At 34.8% G+C, this 19,620-nt stretch overlaps 1 protein-coding gene across 3 annotated transcripts; it reads left to right on the top strand.

Moving 5' to 3' along the window:
* Nucleotides 1–5,348: 5,348 nt before the first annotated feature.
* Nucleotides 5,349–19,042, top strand: LOC18109247 (protochlorophyllide-dependent translocon component 52, chloroplastic). Of its 3 annotated transcripts, none has more exons than XM_024597274.2 (7): nt 5,349–5,918; nt 6,002–6,189; nt 6,294–6,379; nt 6,466–6,623; nt 6,693–6,878; nt 6,999–7,186; nt 18,539–19,042. In XM_024597274.2, the coding sequence occupies exons 1-7, from the start codon at nt 5,379–5,381 to the stop codon at nt 18,774–18,776; spliced, it is 1,584 nt and encodes a 527-aa protein (XP_024453042.2). In that variant the 5' UTR covers nt 5,349–5,378; the 3' UTR covers nt 18,777–19,042. The 3 variants fall into 3 exon arrangements, with proteins under 3 accessions (XP_024453042.2, XP_052307169.1, XP_052307168.1); XM_052451209.1 differs by lacking the exon at nt 18,539–19,042 and adding an exon at nt 7,271–7,636; XM_052451208.1 differs by lacking the exons at nt 5,349–5,918; nt 6,002–6,189; nt 6,294–6,379; ... (1 more) ...; nt 6,693–6,878; nt 6,999–7,186 and adding exons at nt 16,539–17,191; nt 17,275–17,462; nt 17,567–17,652; ... (1 more) ...; nt 17,966–18,151; nt 18,267–18,454 and having other exon boundaries at nt 18,539–18,904.
* Nucleotides 19,043–19,620: the final 578 nt, after the last annotated feature.

Raw genomic sequence — 19,620 nt, 5'->3', positions numbered from 1 at the left:
AATCTCACATTGAAAAAAATAAAATATTATTCTAATATTTATATAGTGAACTTTGAAATGAGTTAGTAACCAATTGAGAAATATAAAAAATGAAGGGTCTCTGGATAGAAGAAAAGACACATTTTAAAAAAGAAGAGGTCTCTATCAGGTTGATTGGTTTACTCCGGGTCAATTACATGCCTAGATTTTGAATGAAACAGACTCGACCAACGTTATTCAACTCTGAAAGAAAAGAAATTCAACCAACCCAACCTTAAATGAAAAAAAATTATCATAACCAAATTTTTATACGATATAAAAAAAATCCCATCAATTTATTTTCTCTTTATTGCATGAAAAAAAATTAAATAAAAAAAAGGAAAAAAAATCTAAAAATATAAAAAAATAAAATTAGACATATCAGGGTTGGCAGCCAGATCCAATAACTTTTGACACAGAAAACAGAAAAGACAACGTTCCTCAACAATATTTTTTGATTAAAAAAAGCAAAGACAACACCTATATAGCATTATAGTGTCATCTACAGTGTAAATAATCTATATTTATATTTATAGTGTGGTACAAGATACAATAACTCTATTTCTATAATAAATATACCATATTTTTCTCAAATCTTTTAAATTATATTATAGTTATATGATGCGACACGCTGTCCCCCCACCCTGTGAATTTGAATATTTTTTATTCAAACTCTTGTAAGATTGCACCGTCAAAATCTTAAACCGACAATTTAAAAAAAATATTGTTTGTCTTGGAAATTTTTTTTTATGTTAAGACAATTATTTGTTTATAGAATGCTTGAACGTAAAGAAAAAACAAACTAGAAAGGTCAAAGTTTTTTGGGTTAGACTTGGCTGTGCAAGGTCCAAAGGAGGAGGTTTTCATATATTTTTTCTGACCATGGTGGGAATATATGCAAACAGTAATCACTTAAAGCTCTCTCTATCTTTTTTCTTATATATATATATATATATATATATATATATATATATATAGACACACACACCCCTTTTGCAGACATTGGAAAATTACAAGAAACTCTAGTCACATGGTAATAATATGTTCATCTTGTATTCAGGAAGCAAAAAACAAGAAAAAAAAGGGTCGACTAGCCTAGAGAGACATCTTTTTCACAGAAAAATCAAAGCCACAGACAAGTTCTGTGTTTTTTCCCAGGACACCCGATGTTCATGAATGAACAGTTCCTTATTCACATGGATTCAGACACTTGAAAGGCATGGTTTTCTGTTGAAGAATTCAACTATCTAACTACCAAGGGTCTCTCTTCTTTTCTCTTACACAAAAGAAAAATCTAGTGATCTTTGCAGATTTCAAGATTATTCAATCTACAGGAATTATATTAATATCCAATCATATATATATTCATCATGCCAAGGAGATTTTTAAATGTAAGGTGTAATTCCAAAAGTGCTTTGACGTTTTCAGATAATCTTAAAATGTTTACTTCGCCAATTTAACGTCTTGATTTTTCTCTGATCAAGATTAATTACTAATAGAAAAGAACTTGCAAGAACACATTAGTTAATCATGACGAAAATAAAACAGAAGGGAAGTGCTAAATGCGTTTAATTTCTCCCTTGATGAAGCACAAGTTTATGTAATCCCTTGATGAAGCCTTGTGGAGTTGATTATAGAGTTGACTGGGTTTATCTTCCATTGATGAAGGCTGTGGAAGCGGTGAATACAATTCACCAGACGAGTCCAAACAGGCACATGCCCACATGCAAGTCCCTTGCAAAACTCAAGATTCCATAGACTTTTAGCTAGTGAGAGAGAAGACGAAAATAACATATTGTGAAGCAAATTAATAATTATATTCGATCCACTCCTGCGTAAAAAAGAATCGGTGCTTCGCTATAATTTATCTAACAATTATTGTTTATGATATTAGTATTTTTGCAAGGTATTGCTGTCCAGTGATGTTATTGTTTTCCCTTAATTACTGGTATTAAATGATCCTGGTGACCTCTACTCTATGAATAAAAGGGCAGACTCCCTCCAAGCCCCCTTGGTCTTTAGCCAAAGGCATTCTCTTTGCCAATAAATAAAATAAAAATAAAGATAATGGGAAGCTTTTGAGAGGTCAACCCACACGTACCTTTCCACTATCCCCTTTCTTCTTGTTTTTCCTCTCTGTTTATTCTAATTACTAGAATGCCCCTCACCATCCCTTCATTTTTTTCCATCAAAATAATTAACAATAAACTAAAACGGCTAAGTGTTTTACTGTGCAAGTTCACGGTGAAATGCAGAACAGTTTTTTTTTTTTCTATGTCTTTATGGGTTTTTTTGTCTTTTTCTTTGTGTTTTTTTCTTTTAATGAATTTTTTTTGTTTAATTTAGTTTGTTAATGTGAATTTTTTTTATTTAGTTATCAGATTTTCATGACACGGATCACAGGTTTGACGGGTTAACCTGGTTTGACGAGTTAACTCGAATTTTTTTTTTGTTTTATTTTTATTTTTAATTAATAACATATACTAAAACTGTTCAGTGTTTCACTGTGCAGTCCACCGTGAAACACTAAGCAGTTGTTTTTGTTTTTATTAATTTTTTTTTTGCTTTTTATGCCTTTATGGGTTTTTTTTTGCTTTTTTTTTAATGAATTTTTTTATTTAATTTAGTTTGTTAATGTTAAATGTTTTTTTATTAGTTATCAAACTTTCATGACACGGATCCCGAGTTTGACGGGTTAACCTGGTTTGACGAGTTAACCTGAATTTTTTTTTTTTGCTTTTTTCTTTTTAATTAATTTTTTTCGTTTAGTTTAGTTTTTTAATGTTAAATTTCTTTCTATTTAATTATCAGATTTTCATGACACGTATCCCGGGCTTGACGGGTTAACTCGTCAATTTGTTTTTATATTTAGTTATCAAACTTTCATGACGTGAATCCTAGATTTGACGGGTTAACCTGGTTTGAAGGGTTAACCCAGTTAATTCAGATTCTTTTCTTTTTCTTCATTAGTTATTTTCTTCCTGTTGTTTTTTTTTTGTTTTTTTTAATTAATCTATTTAATTATCACACTTTTATGACACGACCTTGCAGCCAGACTCACATTCAAGGCTCTTGGGTCCAGTGTTGCAGCCAGACTTACTTAAACTTGAGTCATGTAAGTTTAATATTATTATTAATATTATAAATATTACTCTTGAGTCAAGCGTTGCAACTAAACTAAAGGCTTTTGGGCATATCTTTCAGAAAAACCTAACACTCTTAGATCTTAGCATTTTTTGATATTTTTTATGCAAGAAAAAAAATTAAACCCCTGGCGCGTGTTTTTGTTTTTTTTTCTTTTCCTTTTTAAGCCTTTTACTGTGGATTGCACAGTACAGTCCACAGTGAAAAAACTTATGCCTTTAGGTTTTTTTTTTGTCTTTTTTTAATTATTTTTTTAATTTAGTTTCTTAGTATTAAATCTTTTCTATTTAATTATCAGACTTTCATAACATGGATCCCAGGTTTGACGGGTTAACCCAGTTTATTCAGATTGTTTTTCTTTTTCTTGATTAGTTTTTTTTTCTTCCTATAGGTTTTTTTTTCTCTTTGCTTTTTCCTTTTTAATTAATCTTTTTTTTAAATTTATTTCATTAATAATAAATCTTTTTTCTATTTAGTTATCACACTTTCATGACATGAATTCCAGGTTTAACATGTTAACCTGATTTGACGGGTTAACCTGGTTGATTCAGATTTTTTTTCTTTTTCCTCATTAGTTTTGTTCTTCCGATTTCATCTTTTAATATTATATGCAGTCCACTGTGAAAAGGCTGAAGTCTTTAGTTTTTTTTTTATGCCTTTCACGGTGGACTGCATAGTGCAGTCCACGGTGAAAAGGCTGATGCCTTCTTTTTTTTCTTTTTAATTAATTTTTTTATTTAGTTTGTTGATATTAAATTTTTTTCTATTTAGTTCTCAGACTTTCATGACACGAATCTCAGGTTTGACAGGTTAACCCAGTTAATTTAGATTTTTTTTTTCTTTTTCTTCATTAGTTTTTTTCTTCTTATAAGTTTTTTTTTCTTTTATTGTTTCTTTTTATTTAATATTTTTTTATTTAATTTAGTTCATCAATATTAAATTGTTTTCTATTTAGTTATCGACTGATGCTTTTATTTTTTGTTGTTGCTTTTTTGCTGTTTTTATGTTATTAACTGTAGACTGCATATTGAGTCCATAGTGAAAAAGCTGATGCCTTTTTGTTTGTTTGTTTTTCCTTTTTAATTATTTTTTTTGTTTAAGTTAGTTATCAAACTTTTATGACACGGATCTCGGGTTTGACGGATTAACCTGGTTTGACGGGTTAGCCCAGTTAATTTTGTGTTAACCTGTCAATTTTTTTTTCTATTTAGTTATCAAACTTTCATGACATGAATCCAAGGTTTGACGGGTTAACCTGGTTTGAAGGGTTAACCCAGTTAATTCAGATTTTTTTTCTTCATTAATTTTTTTCTTCCTTTTGGTTTTTTTCTTTGTTTTTTTCTTTTTAATTAATCTATTTAATTAACACACTTTTATGACACGAACTTGCAGCCATACCCACATCCAAAACTATTGGGTCTGGTATTGCAGTCAGACCCACTTAAACTTGGGTCATGCAAGTTTAATGTTATTATTAATATTATAAATATTACTCTTGGGTCAGGCGTTGCAGCCACACCCAAGACTCTTGAGTATAGCTTTACAAAAAAACCTAATACTTTTAGATTTTAATTTTTTTTTATATTTTTTATGCAAAAACCATTGATTCGTGGCATTACGTTGGTCATGTAACTAGTAATAGTAATAAATTGAGTCAGGCATAGCTTAGTAATTAAAGTTGATTAATATTTTTTTCTTTCAAAAACTACGGTAATGGTACGAGCGAGAAATGAGGATTTCTTTTGACTGTCAAAGGAGAAAAAACGATGCGTTTTCCTGTCATAAATCTTGATAGTATTTGGATCAACCTCATGATTTTTTATTGATTAATCACTCTCATCAAATTTTAAATATATTAGTCAAGATTGCACTTAATTGCACCTCTACCTATCATAATCTAATAAAAAAAAATCTAAATATCTAATTTATTAACTAAGTCTAACACAAATAAGTTTTTTAATTAAGATTTGGATGGATCTTCTAGTTTTTTTTATTGACTAATCATTCTCATCAACACGTTTTAATTTTAAATATATTAATTCTTATATTTATAAAGAGATTACAACTCTAAGCTATCTCTCATGACGTAATAACAAATCTAAATATCTAATTGAATAACTAAGTCTACCTTGCACAATAAGTTCCCTTCAAATACTTGCACCTCTGAACACCCCTGCTCATCACGTTCTCTTGCATGAGCTCTAAGAGAAGCAGCCATGGAAGTTGCAGTAAAATCCTCTCTTACATCAATTCACGCCCCAATTTCAGTGCGCGAAGCCCGATTCACCAAACCGAAGTTGTTGAGTTTTCAGTTCCATCCAAGACCCAATTCATCTATCTCAAGAATGCTCAAGAAAACACCATCAAAATCCAAGCCTTTCGCAACCATGTCATCACCAGTACCATCCTCTGTTTCAACAGAGTCCATGGAACAACCTGAGGCAGAACTTGAAGCTGTCTCTCAAGAAGAGAAGTTTGACTGGTATGCACAGTGGTATCCAGTAATGCCAGTCTGTGACTTGGATAAGAGGGTGCCACATGCAAAGACGGTGATGGGACTTGATTTGGTGGTGTGGTGGGATAGGAATGAGAGTGAATGGAAGGTCTTTGATGATTCTTGTCCTCACAGGCTGGCACCATTGTCTGAAGGAAGGATTGATCAATGGGGACGGTTGCAGTGTGTTTACCATGGTTGGTGCTTCAATGGCTCTGGTAACTGCAAGTTCATCCCTCAAGCACCACCAGATGGTCCTCCGGTAACTAGTCCATAGTGTTAGAATATATTTAACGTACGCTTAAATGGGAGTTTGATTCACATTTCCATCAAATCATATCGCAGGTCCACACATCCATGAAAGCATGTGTTGCAGTTTATCCAAGCACAGTGCATCATGGCATTGTATGGTTTTGGCCTAACACCGATCCGCAATACAGAGATATCATTACCAAGAAACAGCCTCCTTTCATCCCAGAATTGGATGATCCATCATTTACCAAGACTATGGGAAATAGAGATTTTCCTTATGGGTAAGCAAAGTTGTCATTTGCACTCAAATCTACATTTTATTTCTATTAATCTTGGTTGCATTTACAGAATTATTTGTTGCCTGAATTAATGTTTACATTTTCAGATATGATGTCTTGATTGAAAATGTGTTGGATCCCGCACATCTTCCCTATGCTCATTATGGACTAGTAAATGCACTAAAACCACAAGGTATTCTAATGCATTATGTTCCATTCTTTGATTTTTTTTTTGTCATGATGAAGTTTATATAATTATGAGCCAGAATTTATCTGCAGTGAAGTCTGATAGAGAAGGAGGCGGTCCAATTGATTTGAGTGTCAAGAAACTAGATAGTCAAGGTTTCCTTGAAAATCAAGATCACTTCGGTGATACGAAATTTATTGCACCCTGTATCTCTTATGCTTCTAGTAGTCCTGGTGATGCACCAGAAAAGGTAAGAATTTATTACTGATTTTCCTGCTCTCAGCATCTTCTTTGACATGCAAATTTCTTGGATAAGCAGGGCTCGATGCAAAAGAGAATGGCCTATGTTTTTATTTGCATTCCAGTTAGTCCAGGAAGAAGCAGATTGATATGGATCTTTCCAAGAAACTTTGGACTCTGGATAGATAAAGTTGTCCCACGATGGATTTTTCATCTGAAATATAACCTGGTTTTTGATTCAGATCTGTATCTTCTTCACATGCAGGTGGTTTTTCTGTTTATGATAACATTACATAATTATCTTTTGCCATATATCCTGGCTTGAATCGTACCCTGCACTTAATTTGGTAGTATATATTAACTGAGTCAAAAATTCGGTTTGCAGGAGCGCAAGTTCATGGATGTTGGCCCGGAAAACTGGCAAAAGGCTTGTTTTGTGCCAACAAAGTCTGATGCCCTTCTGGTTGGTTACAGAAGATGGTTTAACAAGTATTCTGGAGGTCAAGTTGATTGGAAGGGAAAGTACTGCGGGGCTCTTCCTCCAACTTCACCAAGAGAACAGCTGTTCGACAGGTAATGACTGTTACTTGCAACCACAGATGAGGATCCTTGAGCAAGTTTCTTGATTGTCTACTAAATTTGGAACTGGTTTTTCAGGTACCGGTCCCATGTGGTAAACTGTCGCAGTTGCAATGCTGCATACAAGGGTCTGAATGCACTAGAGGTGATTCTGCAGGTTGCTTCACTTGCTTTCATTGGGGTTGCTGCGGCAACCAAGCAGAATGCCAATACAATGGTAGTAATGGCAGTAGTATGCTTCGCTGGTTCAAGATGGTTGGCTCGCTTCATCTTCAAGAACTTCCACTACCATGACTATAATCATGCTTTTCGCTGAGTTCTGTTGAAAAAATGGCTTGGTTGCATGATTTCCCATGTCTGGGCAGAACTATTGCTCTCACATGTGCTGCTGTAGAATAAACTTGACAGCTGAATAAACTTTAGCTCAGTGTAGAGTTTTCTTGAGATTGTGGTTTGGGTTTGGGCATCAAGTTCTTGTAAGGTATTTTGTACAGGCACTGTATGTTACATTTCTCGTCTTCCTTTATTGCGTTTGAGACTTGCACAAAATACAGCCGGAATCAAAATTTAGGTTGTAGAAGCCACGGACATTCTTTTTAAGCGTGGCCGGGTTGACATGTTAAACCAATGATCTGGAAATTGATTCGATTCGAGTCGGGTTGAAGATGAATCAGAAAATACAATCAAAATTTTAATATTTCTACTGAACAAACTCTAAAATAGACCAGCCAACTTAACAAAACCCCAAATGACACAGCAAAAAAAGAGAAAAGAAAACAAACGGAGAGCAAATAAGGCAAGCCAAGTCCAATAAACCCCTAGGCATGCATCGAAAATTGCAGGACAAAATAATGAAATGGCCGAAACACCCAAAAACCAAGCCTAAACATGGAAGTTACAGCCAGCCCACGATATACATGTAAGAGGAGCACAGTGAGTCCACAACGTTATTGTGTTGGATGCATGAGGCACACCCTCGTTCAACTTTAGATGTTTTTTTTTTTTGAGATTTAGGGTTTGGTTTCTTTCATTAAGTAATATATAAAATAGCATGCCAACAAAAAATATTAAAGGCTTCAAATTATTAACAAATTAAACCATATTTCCTTGTTGAATTGTAGATTATACGTTTCAGCAGAAAACACTGATATTGGTTGCAAGAGTTGTACTTTTTTTTTCTTAAGACAGATCTTGTCCGCTGATTAATTGCCTCTTAGAATTCTACAAGCATACAACTTGGTGGAAAAATTAAGAAAATTGGCCTACTTTTTCTCTACATTAAAACTCGAAAAACCACAAAAAAAAAACAGATAATTAGGATTCTATATTTAAGAGTTTCTCCTTTTCTAATATGGAACAAAGGATATATACACATATATAGACATTGGAAGAGAAGAAGAATTTTTAATTTTCAATACGAGACATAGTTTTATAGTTGAATTTTGATATATTGCCAACTCTGCCGAGAGTTATTTGTGATTAATTTTCTATTTATACACAAGACCATTATGTTCAGATTTTTCAGCAAGGTTGAAATTAATTTCTTAATCCATAAAAATCAATTTAACCAAATCAACTCACAAATCTTTATTTCTAACAACATACTCAAAATCAATCACTCAACATTAAACCCCTAATAATTATAAATTAATCTTAACAATATAAACTTCAAATCCTTCTAAACCCTAATCTCTTTTTTTGAATCATTCCATAAAAAAATCATAATCAAATGTAACAGGAGAGATAATTACTTGCTACTTTCACCTTTTTTGAACTAAAAAACTCAAGATTAAAAACTAAAATCCTTGGTTTGATGAAAAGAGGATTGTTAAAGTTGTTAGGATTTCTTTGAATTCAGTTTCCTTGTCTTTAGCTTCACTTGCATAATTGTTCCTGTTATGAAGGAAGTATTGTTGCACGTTCAAAATAATATCTAGTTAGCTCCTACGATTACAGGTGCTGTAAAGTCGTGGTTTTGTTTCATTCAGTTATTTTGTAAAGGCTTTAAAAGACCATTGTTATCTTTGAATTATATTGTAGTATTCTCTGCAAATCAAGTGTGCATCAAACTCTCTTGTACTCTGTTTTCATTATAGATTTTCTGATTCTAACATTTGGTATCAGAGCCTCAACACGGGGTTTGATCAAAAGTCTTTAAGAAAACATCAGTTCAGTGAGTGAAGTTCATGGCGAGTGAAAGTAGTTTTGTGCAGCCAGCCATTCCTAAGTTTGATGGACATTATGATCATTGGAGCATGCTCATGGAGAATTTCCTGCGATCCAATGAATACTGGGGATTGGTAGAGACTGGGATCCCTGTAGCAGCAGAAGGGATGGATCCTACAGAGGAACAGAGAAAGACAATCGAAGATCATAGGCTAAAGGATCTGAAGGTGAAGAACTACTTATTTCAAGCCATTGATCGATCAATATTGGAGACAATTTTGAAGAAAGACACGTTGAAAGATATTTGGGACTCCTTGAAACAGAAATATCAAGGCACAGCCCGAGTCAAACGTGCCCAGCTGCAAGCTCTTCGCAAAGAGTTTGAGGTGCTTCACATGAAGATGGGAGAATCAGTGAATGATTATTTTGCACGAACTCTCACCATTATTAATAAGATGAGAATTCATGGAGAATATATGAATGATGTGGTAGTCATTGAGAAGATCTTAAGGTCCATGACTCCAAAATTTGATTATGTTGTGTGCTCAATTGAGGAGTCAAATGATATTGACGTTCTGTCCATCGACGAGCTTCAAAGCAGTTTGCTTGTTCATGAACAACGAATGAGCAGGCATACTTTGGATGAACAAGCACTGCAAGTTACAAATGCAGCTTTGCCAAGAGAATGAAATTGGAGTCATGGAAGAGGAAGAGGACGAGGCCAATCTGTTTTTGACAAATCCATGATTGAGTGTTACAATTGTCATGGACTTGGCCATTTTTAATGGGAGTGCACTAAAAAGGAGAAGCAGGCGTATTTTGCTGAGACAAGTGAAGAAATGTTACTCATGGCGTACGTGGATGATAAATAAGTTAGCAGTGAGTGCATATAGTTCCTAGATTCAGGGTGCAACAACCATATGTGTGGCAAAAAGGACCTGTTTGATGTTTTTAATGAAGGATTCAGTCAAACTAGGAAATGATGCAAGCTTGCAAGTACAAGGAAAGGGCAGTATTCGAATGGAGATAGATGGGATCATGCACGTGATTACTGAGGTGTTTTATGTGCCAGACCTGAAGAACAATCTACTGAGCATTGGGCAGCTACAAGAGAAAGGTCTTGCAGTTCTCATGTAACACGGAACCTATAAGATTTTTCATCCAAATAGGGGTTTAATCATTGAAACTGCCATGTCACATAACAAAATGTTCATTCTCATTGCTAAATATGAGTCCAAGGAACAAAGATGTTTTGTCTCCTTTATCACAGACCAGTCTCATCTTTGGCATTGTCAATATGGGCACCTAAGCTGGAATGGTCTCAAGGTTCTTCAACAGAAAAAGATGGTAGAAGGTATGTCACAACAGTTTAGCATTCCTTCTAAAGTCTGTGAAGATTGCTTAATGGGCAAACAACGAAGATATTCATTTCCAAAGGTCAGCATATGGAGGGCATCTGGTATTCTTCAGCTAGTACATGCTGATATTTGCGGGCCAATTAATCCAATTTTAAATAGCAAAAAGAGGTATCTCCTCACTTTCATAGATGACTTCAGTTGGAAAACTTGGGTGTATTTTTTTGGTTGAAAAGAGTGAAGCCTTTGGTGTTTTTAAACACTATAAAGCTAAGGTTGAAAAAGAAACAGAAGCATGCATAAAGGCTCTACGTATTGATCGTGGAGAAGAATTCACATCACAAGATTTCACTAATTTTTATGGTGTGAATGGGATTCGAAGACAACTAACAGATGCATATACTCCCCAACAAAACGGAGTTGTCGAGAGGAAGAATTAAACAATTATGAATATGGTATGTTGTATGCTTTCTGGGAAGCATATTCCAAAAACATTTTGGCCTGAAGCAGTTAACTGGACTGTGCATATTCTCAATAGAATTTCCATGTTTGCTGTGAGAAGTAAGACCCCAGAAGAGGCATGGAGCGGCATCAAACCATCAGTAAGTCATTTCAGAGTTTTTGGATGTATATCTCACGTTCATGTACCTGATAATAGAAGAGTAAAACTTGACAACAAGAGTCACAAATGTATATTCTTTGGGGTAAGTGACGAGTCAAAAGCTTACAGATTATTTGATCCTATTTCTCATAAAATAATTATAAGCAGAGATGTTGTTTTTGAAGAAGATCAAAGTTGGGATTGTGAGGTTTGTTATAAAGAAGCAATTGTAGCTGACCTTGAGTGGGAAACAGATGAAGGAGAGGGCACAGGTGTTGGTGACAATGAAGAGGAATCTGAAGCTAACAGCACTGAAGAAAGTGAGGACAGTGAAGAAACTGATCATGGTCACCAAGCAATGGATCATGGTGTTGCTGTCCAGAACGAAGAAATGGATCATGGTGTTGTTGCTGCTGCTCAGGACGACTCATCTCATGAGGAAACTGATGAGAACTCACCTCATGCGGCTAGACCACGAAGACCACCAGCATGGATGCAAGACTATAAAAGTGGGCAAGGTCTCTCTGAGGAAGAAGTCTCTAACATTGCTTATTTGGCTTTGTCTGTTGACAGTGATCCTATTTTTTTTGAAGATGCAGTAAAGAATGTGAAATGGAGGTAAGCCATGAACTCAGAAATTGAAGCAATAGAAAGAAATAATACATGGGAACTGACAGAGTTACCAATTGGCAGTAGAGTTATCGGTGTAAAGTGGGTTTACAAGACAAAACTCAATGAGAAAGGAGAAGTAGATAAATACAAGGCGCGACTCGTTGCAAAAGGGTACAACCAAAAGTATGAGTAGACTATGCTGAGGTATTTGCACCGGTTGCTAGGCTAGACACCATTCGAGTTGTGATTTCGCTTGCTGCTTAGAAAGGTTGGAGGATCTATCAACTAGACGTCAAGTCTGCTTTTTTAAACGGAGAATTAAATGAAGAAGTGTTTGTCACCCAACCTCTTGGCTATGAGAAAACAGGACATGAATACAAGGTGTACAAACTTAAAAAAGCCCTGTATGGTCTTAAACAAGCTCCTAGAGCTTGGTACAGCCGTATAGAGACCTATTTCTTAAGTGCAGGTTTCACAAAATGTCCCTATGAACATACTTTGTTCATCAAAACAACGGGTGGAGGTACAACTTTATTTGTTTGTCTTTATGTTAATGACCTTATATTTACTGGAAATGATGCAGCTATGTTCAAAGATTTCAAACAGTCCATGATGAGTGAATTTGAGATGACTGATCTTGGAAAGATGAAGTATTTCCTTGGTATTGAGGTGTTGCAAAAACCAGATGGTGTTTTCATTGGACAACGAAAATACGCACAGGAGGTGCTTGACAGGTTCAAAATGGATCAATGCAATCCAGTGAAAAATCCTGTAGTTCTTGGGCATAAACTCAGCAAGGATGAAGATGGAGAAAGGGTTGACAGTACACTCTACAAAAAAATAGTTGGCAGTCTTATGTATCTGACAGTTACACGTCCTGATATAACATTTATTGTGAGTTTGATCAGTAGATATATGGAGCATCCCACTGCAATGCATCTACAGGCAACAAAGAGAGTCTTGCGGTATGTAAAAGGAACTGTTACCTTCGGGGTGTTTTACAAGAAAGAAGGAAATCAGGAGCTCTTGGGATACACTGATAGTGATTACGCAGGTGATCAAAATGACAGAAATAACACTTCGGGGTATGTGTTTCTGATGAGTTCAGGTGTCGTGTCATGGTCTTCGAAAAAACAGCCAGTGGTCACCCTTTCCACCACTTAGGTTGAGTTTATTTCTGCAGCATATAGTGCTTGTCAAGTTGTCTGGTTAAGGAGAATTCTAAAGAAACTGTGCCATGATCAATGCAAATCTACAGTGGTATATTGTGACAACGTATCATCCATCAAGCTTTCAAAAAACCCAGTTCTACATGGTCGTAGCAAGCACATTGATATTCATTTCCACTTTCTTCGTGATCTTACAAAGGAGGGAATTGTGGAGTTGGTTCAGTGCTCAACTCATGAGCAAATTGCAGATATTCTTACAAAGCCTTTGAAGCTTGACATTTTCTTAAAACTGCGAGGTATGCTTGGTGTTTGTTCTTATCCAGCAGTAAATTGAATGATAATGGTATTCAGTTTAAGGGAGGATGTTAAAGTTGTTAGGATTTCTTTGAATTCAGTTTACTTGTCTTTAGCTTCACTTGCATAATTGTTCCTGTTATGAAGGAAGTATTGTTGCACGTTTAAAATAATATCTAGTTAGCTCCTACGATTACAGGTGCTGTAAAGTCGTGGTTTTGTTTCATTCAGTTATTTTGTAAAGGCTTTAAAAGGCCATTGTTATCTTTGAATTATATTATAGTATTCTCTGCAAATCAAGTGTGCATCAAACTCTCTTGTACTTTGTTTTCATTATAGATTCTAACAAGGATCATGACGACTATAAGAATTAGAAAAAAAAAAGTAATCCTCTTATAATTTTTTTTTATATACCTAGATTAACTTAGGTTGGGTTTGGATAATTTAAACTTGGGTTTGGATCAAAACTTTAAGTCTTATATAACAAAGGCTATATATACGTATATAGCCATTGGAAGAGAAGAAAATTTTTTATTTTTTCAATATAAGAGATAGTTTTATGATTGAATTTTGGTGTATTGCCAACTTTGCTAAGAATTATTTGAAATTAATTTTCTATTTATACACAACTTATTTTATATATTGTAATATCTCATGTTATAGTATTCATTGTGGAAAACATTTTCCAACAAAATTCTAATTAAAAATGAATGTAAATTCGCTTTTAATTAATTCTCAAATATGTCTAAAAGCCAACTTTTCCACCATCTTGTTCACAGGTCCTGTTCTGATAATCGGATGACAAGGATACATGGGAAACCAATGAACTTGGAAGAGGCTTTATAAATTTCAACTTTGTAGAGGATTTCATCGCCCCCCTTAACGTTAGCCGCTGTCCTCGGGTCTCTCTCTCGCAAAACACGCAGACATAAAAGGACGCGTGTCTGTGTACTGTGCATGTCTAGCCCTGAGCTGCATTTCCTGGACATTTTGGATTACAATGTGCAAGCATTCACCCTCAATTATGCTAACCTGGGCTTAGGGCATGTCAGTACCTGTTGCATCTGGAACGAAGATCCTACTGTCCTGTGTTTTGCTTGGTGCAAAACCAGTGCCTAATGTTCTAGCATTTCTAAAGAAGCATGATATATCACATTAACTATGGATGGATCTTTAAGCTGGTTTTTGTGCTAATATCTGACAGCATTCGTTAGTTGATTCGCATTAAGTATGAAGCACCTCATCTTGTGACACCTCCTCGCTGAGTCATCTGTAGCAATTATTTGAACACCCACAGCTAGTGTTTCTGCTGTCATCTGATGAATTGGCTGCTTCATCCGAGTTAATTCGTCCTAAGAATCGGCATTTTATTATCTATTAATTTTTTAAGAAAATTCTGCAACCTATAGTATTCCTTCAGATTAGGTAGTTGACATGTGGAAGCAGTGAATACAATTCACCAGATGAGTCCAAACAGGCACATGCCGACATGCGAGTCCCTTGCAAAACTCAAAGATTCCATAGACTTTTTAAGGGAGCTAGGTAGCTAGTGAAAGAGAAGACGAAAATAACATATTGTGAAGCAAATTAATAATTATATTCGATCCACTCCTGCGTAGAAAAGAATCGGTGCTTCGCTATAATTTATCTAATAATTATAGTTTATGATATATATATATATATATATATATATATATATATATATATATATATATATATTAGTATTTTTGCAAGGTATAATTGTCCAGTGATGTTATTGTTTCCCTTGGATTGTTTTGAAAAATCAATTTTTAAATTTTTCTGTGTTTGTTTATTATTAGAGAAGTTAGTCAACGGAAAACATTTTCCAGTCAAAGAAAAATTTGGCTTGATTTCCAGAAAAGTGTTTCCATTTATTTTGGGTGGAAAACACTTTCTGGAAATTGTGAAAAATTTAGAAATGTCATATTATTTGTTGATTATATCAAATTTGGTCCTCAAACTTTTGATTGCTATATATATTTTGTTTTGAATATTTTTTTTTCAATTTTATTCTTTAGAATTTAATTTTTATATTAATTTTGTTCCTTATTTTTATAATTGTTATTTGCTTTTCCCTTATCATTTTTTAATTGAAATTTTTTATCTATCAAATTTGGTCCTCATTCTTTTAATTGTTTCTTATTTTATTTGAAATAATTTATGAAATGTTAATTATTATTATTATTTTAAGTTCTTTATTTTTTAATTTTTTTAATTTTTTAGATTTGATCTCTATTATTTTGATTATTATTTATTTTATTTGAGATAATTTATGAAATTATATTTTTTTTTCAATTTCATTCTCATTCAACTTTTTAATTTGTAAAATTTGTTTCTTATTATTTTAACAAACTTGAAAAAAATAAAACATTAATAAGTTATTTTCCAGCTCATTTTCCATGACACAATCAAATACTGGAAAATATTTTCCAACTTATTTTTCATTACACTACCAAACATCATAGAATAATTTACTTTTCTAAAATTCACTTTAAAAATAAAAATTATTTTTTAACAAACACTTAATTACTGTTATTAAATGATCCTGGTGACCTCTACTCTATGAATAAAAGGGCAGACTCCCTCCAAGCCCCCTTGGTCTTTAGCCAAAGGCATTCTCTTTGCCAATAAATAAAATAAAAATAAAGATAATGGGAAGCTTTTGAGAGGTCAACCCACACGTACCTTTCCACTATGCCCTTTCTTCTTGTTTTTCCTCTCTGTTTATTCTAATTACTAGAATGCCCCTCACCATCCCTTCATTTTTTCCCATCAAAATAATAATAGTAATAAATTGAGTGAGGCATAGCTTAGTAATTAAAGTTGATTAATATCTTTTTCTTTCAAAAACTACGGTAATGGTACGAGCGAGAAATGAGGATTTCTTTTGACTGTCAAAGGAGAAAAAATGATGCGGTTTCCTGTCATAAATCTTGATAGTAATTGTTGAAAAGCTCTGTTACTAATCATCGAAAATAAAATATACACAAGTATTTGGATGAACGTCATGATTCTTTGTTGATTAATCACTCTCATCAACACTTTTTAATTTTAAATATATTAGTTCTTATATTTATAAAGAGATTACAACTCTAAGCCATCTCTCATGATGTAATAACAAATCTAAATATCTAATTGAATAACTAAGTATACCTTGCACAATAAGTTCCCTTCAAATACTTGCACGTCTGAACACCCCTGCTCTTCACGTTCTCTTGCTTGAGCTCTAAGAGAAGCAGCCATGGAAGTTGCAGTAAAATCCTCTCTTACATCAATTCACGCCCCAATTTCAGTACGCGAAGCCCCATTCACCAAACCGAAGTTGTTGAGTTTTCAGTTCCATCCAAGACCCAATTCATCTATCTCAAGAATGCTCAAGAAAACACCATCAAAATCCAAGCCTTTCGCAACCATGTCATCACCAGTACCATCCTCTGTTTCAACAGAGTCCATGGAAAAACCTGAGGCAGAACTTGAAGCTGCCTCTCAAGAAGAGAAGTTTGACTGGTATGCACAGTGGTATCCAGTAATGCCAGTCTGTGACTTGGACAAGAGGGTGCCACATGCAAAGACGGTGATGGGACTTGATTTGGTGGTGTGGTGGGATAGGAATGAGAGTGAATGGAAGGTCTTTGATGATTCTTGTCCTCACAGGCTGGCACCATTGTCTGAAGGAAGGATTGATCAATGGGGACGGTTGCAGTGTGTTTACCATGGTTGGTGCTTCAATGGCTCTGGTAACTGCAAGTTCATCCCTCAAGCACCACCAGATGGTCCTCCGGTAACTAGTGCATAGTGTTAGAATATATTGAACGTACGCTTAAATGGGAGTTTGATTCACATTTCCATCAAATCATATCGCAGGTCCACACATCCATGAAAGCATGTGTTGCAGTTTATCCAAGCACAGTGCATCATGACATTGTATGGTTTTGGCCTAACACCGATCCGCAATACAGAGATATCATTACCAAGAAACAGCCTCCTTTCATCCCAGATTTGGATGATCCATCATTTACCAAGACTATGGGAAATAGAGATTTTCCTTATGGGTAAGCAAAGTTGTCATTTGCACTCAAATCTACATTTTATTTCTATTAATCTTCGCTGCATTTACAGAATTATTTGTTGCCTGAATTAATGTTTACATTTTCAGATATGATGTCTTGATTGAAAATCTGTTGGATCCTGCACATCTTCCCTATGCTCATTATGGACTAGTAAATGCACCAAAACCACAAGGTATTCTAATGCATTATGTTCCATTCTTTGATTTTTTTTTTGTCATGATGAAGTTTATATAATTATGAGCCAGAATTTATCTGCAGTGAAGTCTGATAGAGAAGGAGGCGGTCCAATTGATTTGAGTGTCAAGAAACTAGATAGTCAAGGTTTCTTTGAAAATCAAGATCACTTCGGTGATACGAAATTTATTGCACCCTGTATCTCTTATGCTTCTAGTAGTCCTGGTGATGCACCAGAAAAGGTAAGCATTTATTACTGATTTTCCTTCTCTCACCATCTTCTTTGACATGCAAATTTCTTGGATAAGCAGGGCTCGATGCAAAAGAGAATGGCCTTTGTTTTTATTTGCATTCCAGTTAGTCCAGGAAGAAGCAGATTGATATGGATCTTTCCAAGAAACTTTGGACTCTGGATAGATAAAGTTGTCCCACGATGGATTTTTCATCTGAAATATAACCTGGTTTTTGATTCAGATCTGTATCTTCTTCACATGCAGGTGGTTTTTCTGTTTATGATAACATAATTATCTTTTGCCATATATCCTGGCTTGAATCGTACCCTGCACTTAATTTGTTAGTATATATTAACTGAGTAAAAAATTCGGTTTGCAGGAGCGCAAGTTCATGGATGTTGGCCCGGCAAACTGGCAAAAGGCTTGTTTTGTGCCAACAAAGTCTGATGCCCTTCTGGTTGGTTACAGAAGATGGTTTAACAAGTATTCTGGAGGTCAAGTTGATTGGAAGGGAAAGTACTGTGGGGCTCTTCCTCCAACTTCACCAAGAGAACAGCTGTTCGACAGGTAATGACTGTTACTTGCAACCACAGATGAGGATCCTTGAGCAACTTTCTTGACTGTCTACTAAATTTGGAACTGGTTTTTCAGGTACTGGTCCCATGTGGTAAACTGTCGCAGTTGCAATGCTGCATACAAGGGTCTGAATGCACTAGAGGTGATTCTGCAGGTTGCTTCACTTGCTTTCATTGGGGTTGCTGCGGCAACGAAGCAGAATACCAATACAATGGTAGTAATCGCAGTAGTATGCTTTGCTGGTTCAAGATGGTTGGCTCGCTTCATCTCCAAGAACTTCCACTACCATGACTATAATCATGCTTTTCTCTGAGTTCTGTTGAAAATATGGCTTGGTTGCATGATTTTCCATGTCTGGGCAGAACTATTGCTCTCACATGTGCTGCTGTAGAATAAACTTGACAGCTGAATAAACTTTAGCTCAGTGTAGAGTTTTCTTGAGATTGGGGTTTGGCTTTGGGCATCAAGTTCTTGTAAGGTATTTTATACAGACACTGTATGTTACATTTCTCGTCTTCCTTTACTGGGTTAGAGACTTGCACAAAATACAGCCGGAATCAAAATTTAGGTTGTAGAAGCCACGGCCATTCTTGTTAAACGTGGCCCGGTTTGACATGTTAAACCAATGATCTGGAAACTGATTCGAGTCGGGGTTGAAGATGAATCAGAAAATACAATCAAAATTTTAATATTTCTACTGAAGAAACTCTAAAATAGACCAGCTAACACTTGGAACGGCATAGAAATAACTTAACAAAACCCCAAATGACACAGCAAAAAAAAGAAAAAAGAAAAAAGAAAACAAATGGAGAGCAAATAAGGCAAGCCAAGGCCAATAAACCCCTAGGCATGCATCGAATATTGCAGGACGAAATAATGAAATGGCCGAAACACCCAAACACCAAGCCTAAACATGGAAGTTACAGCCAACCCACGATATACATGTAAGAGGAGCACAGTGAGTCCACAACGTTATTGTGTTGGATGCATAATGCACACCCTCATTCAACTTTAGATGTTTTTTTGTTTTTTTTTTGAGATTTAGGGTTTGGTTTCTTTCTTTAAGTGTTGGATTTAATAATTACATAAAGTTTAATCTGTTTTCTCTAAGATGAATAAAATTAGATTTATTTAATTAAAGCTTATTAATAATTAAA

This window comes from Populus trichocarpa, chromosome 3, assembly GCF_000002775.5.
Source record: "Populus trichocarpa isolate Nisqually-1 chromosome 3, P.trichocarpa_v4.1, whole genome shotgun sequence".
NCBI lineage: Eukaryota > Viridiplantae > Streptophyta > Magnoliopsida > Malpighiales > Salicaceae > Populus > Populus trichocarpa.
This window is presented reverse-complemented; position numbering and strand designations above follow the sequence as displayed.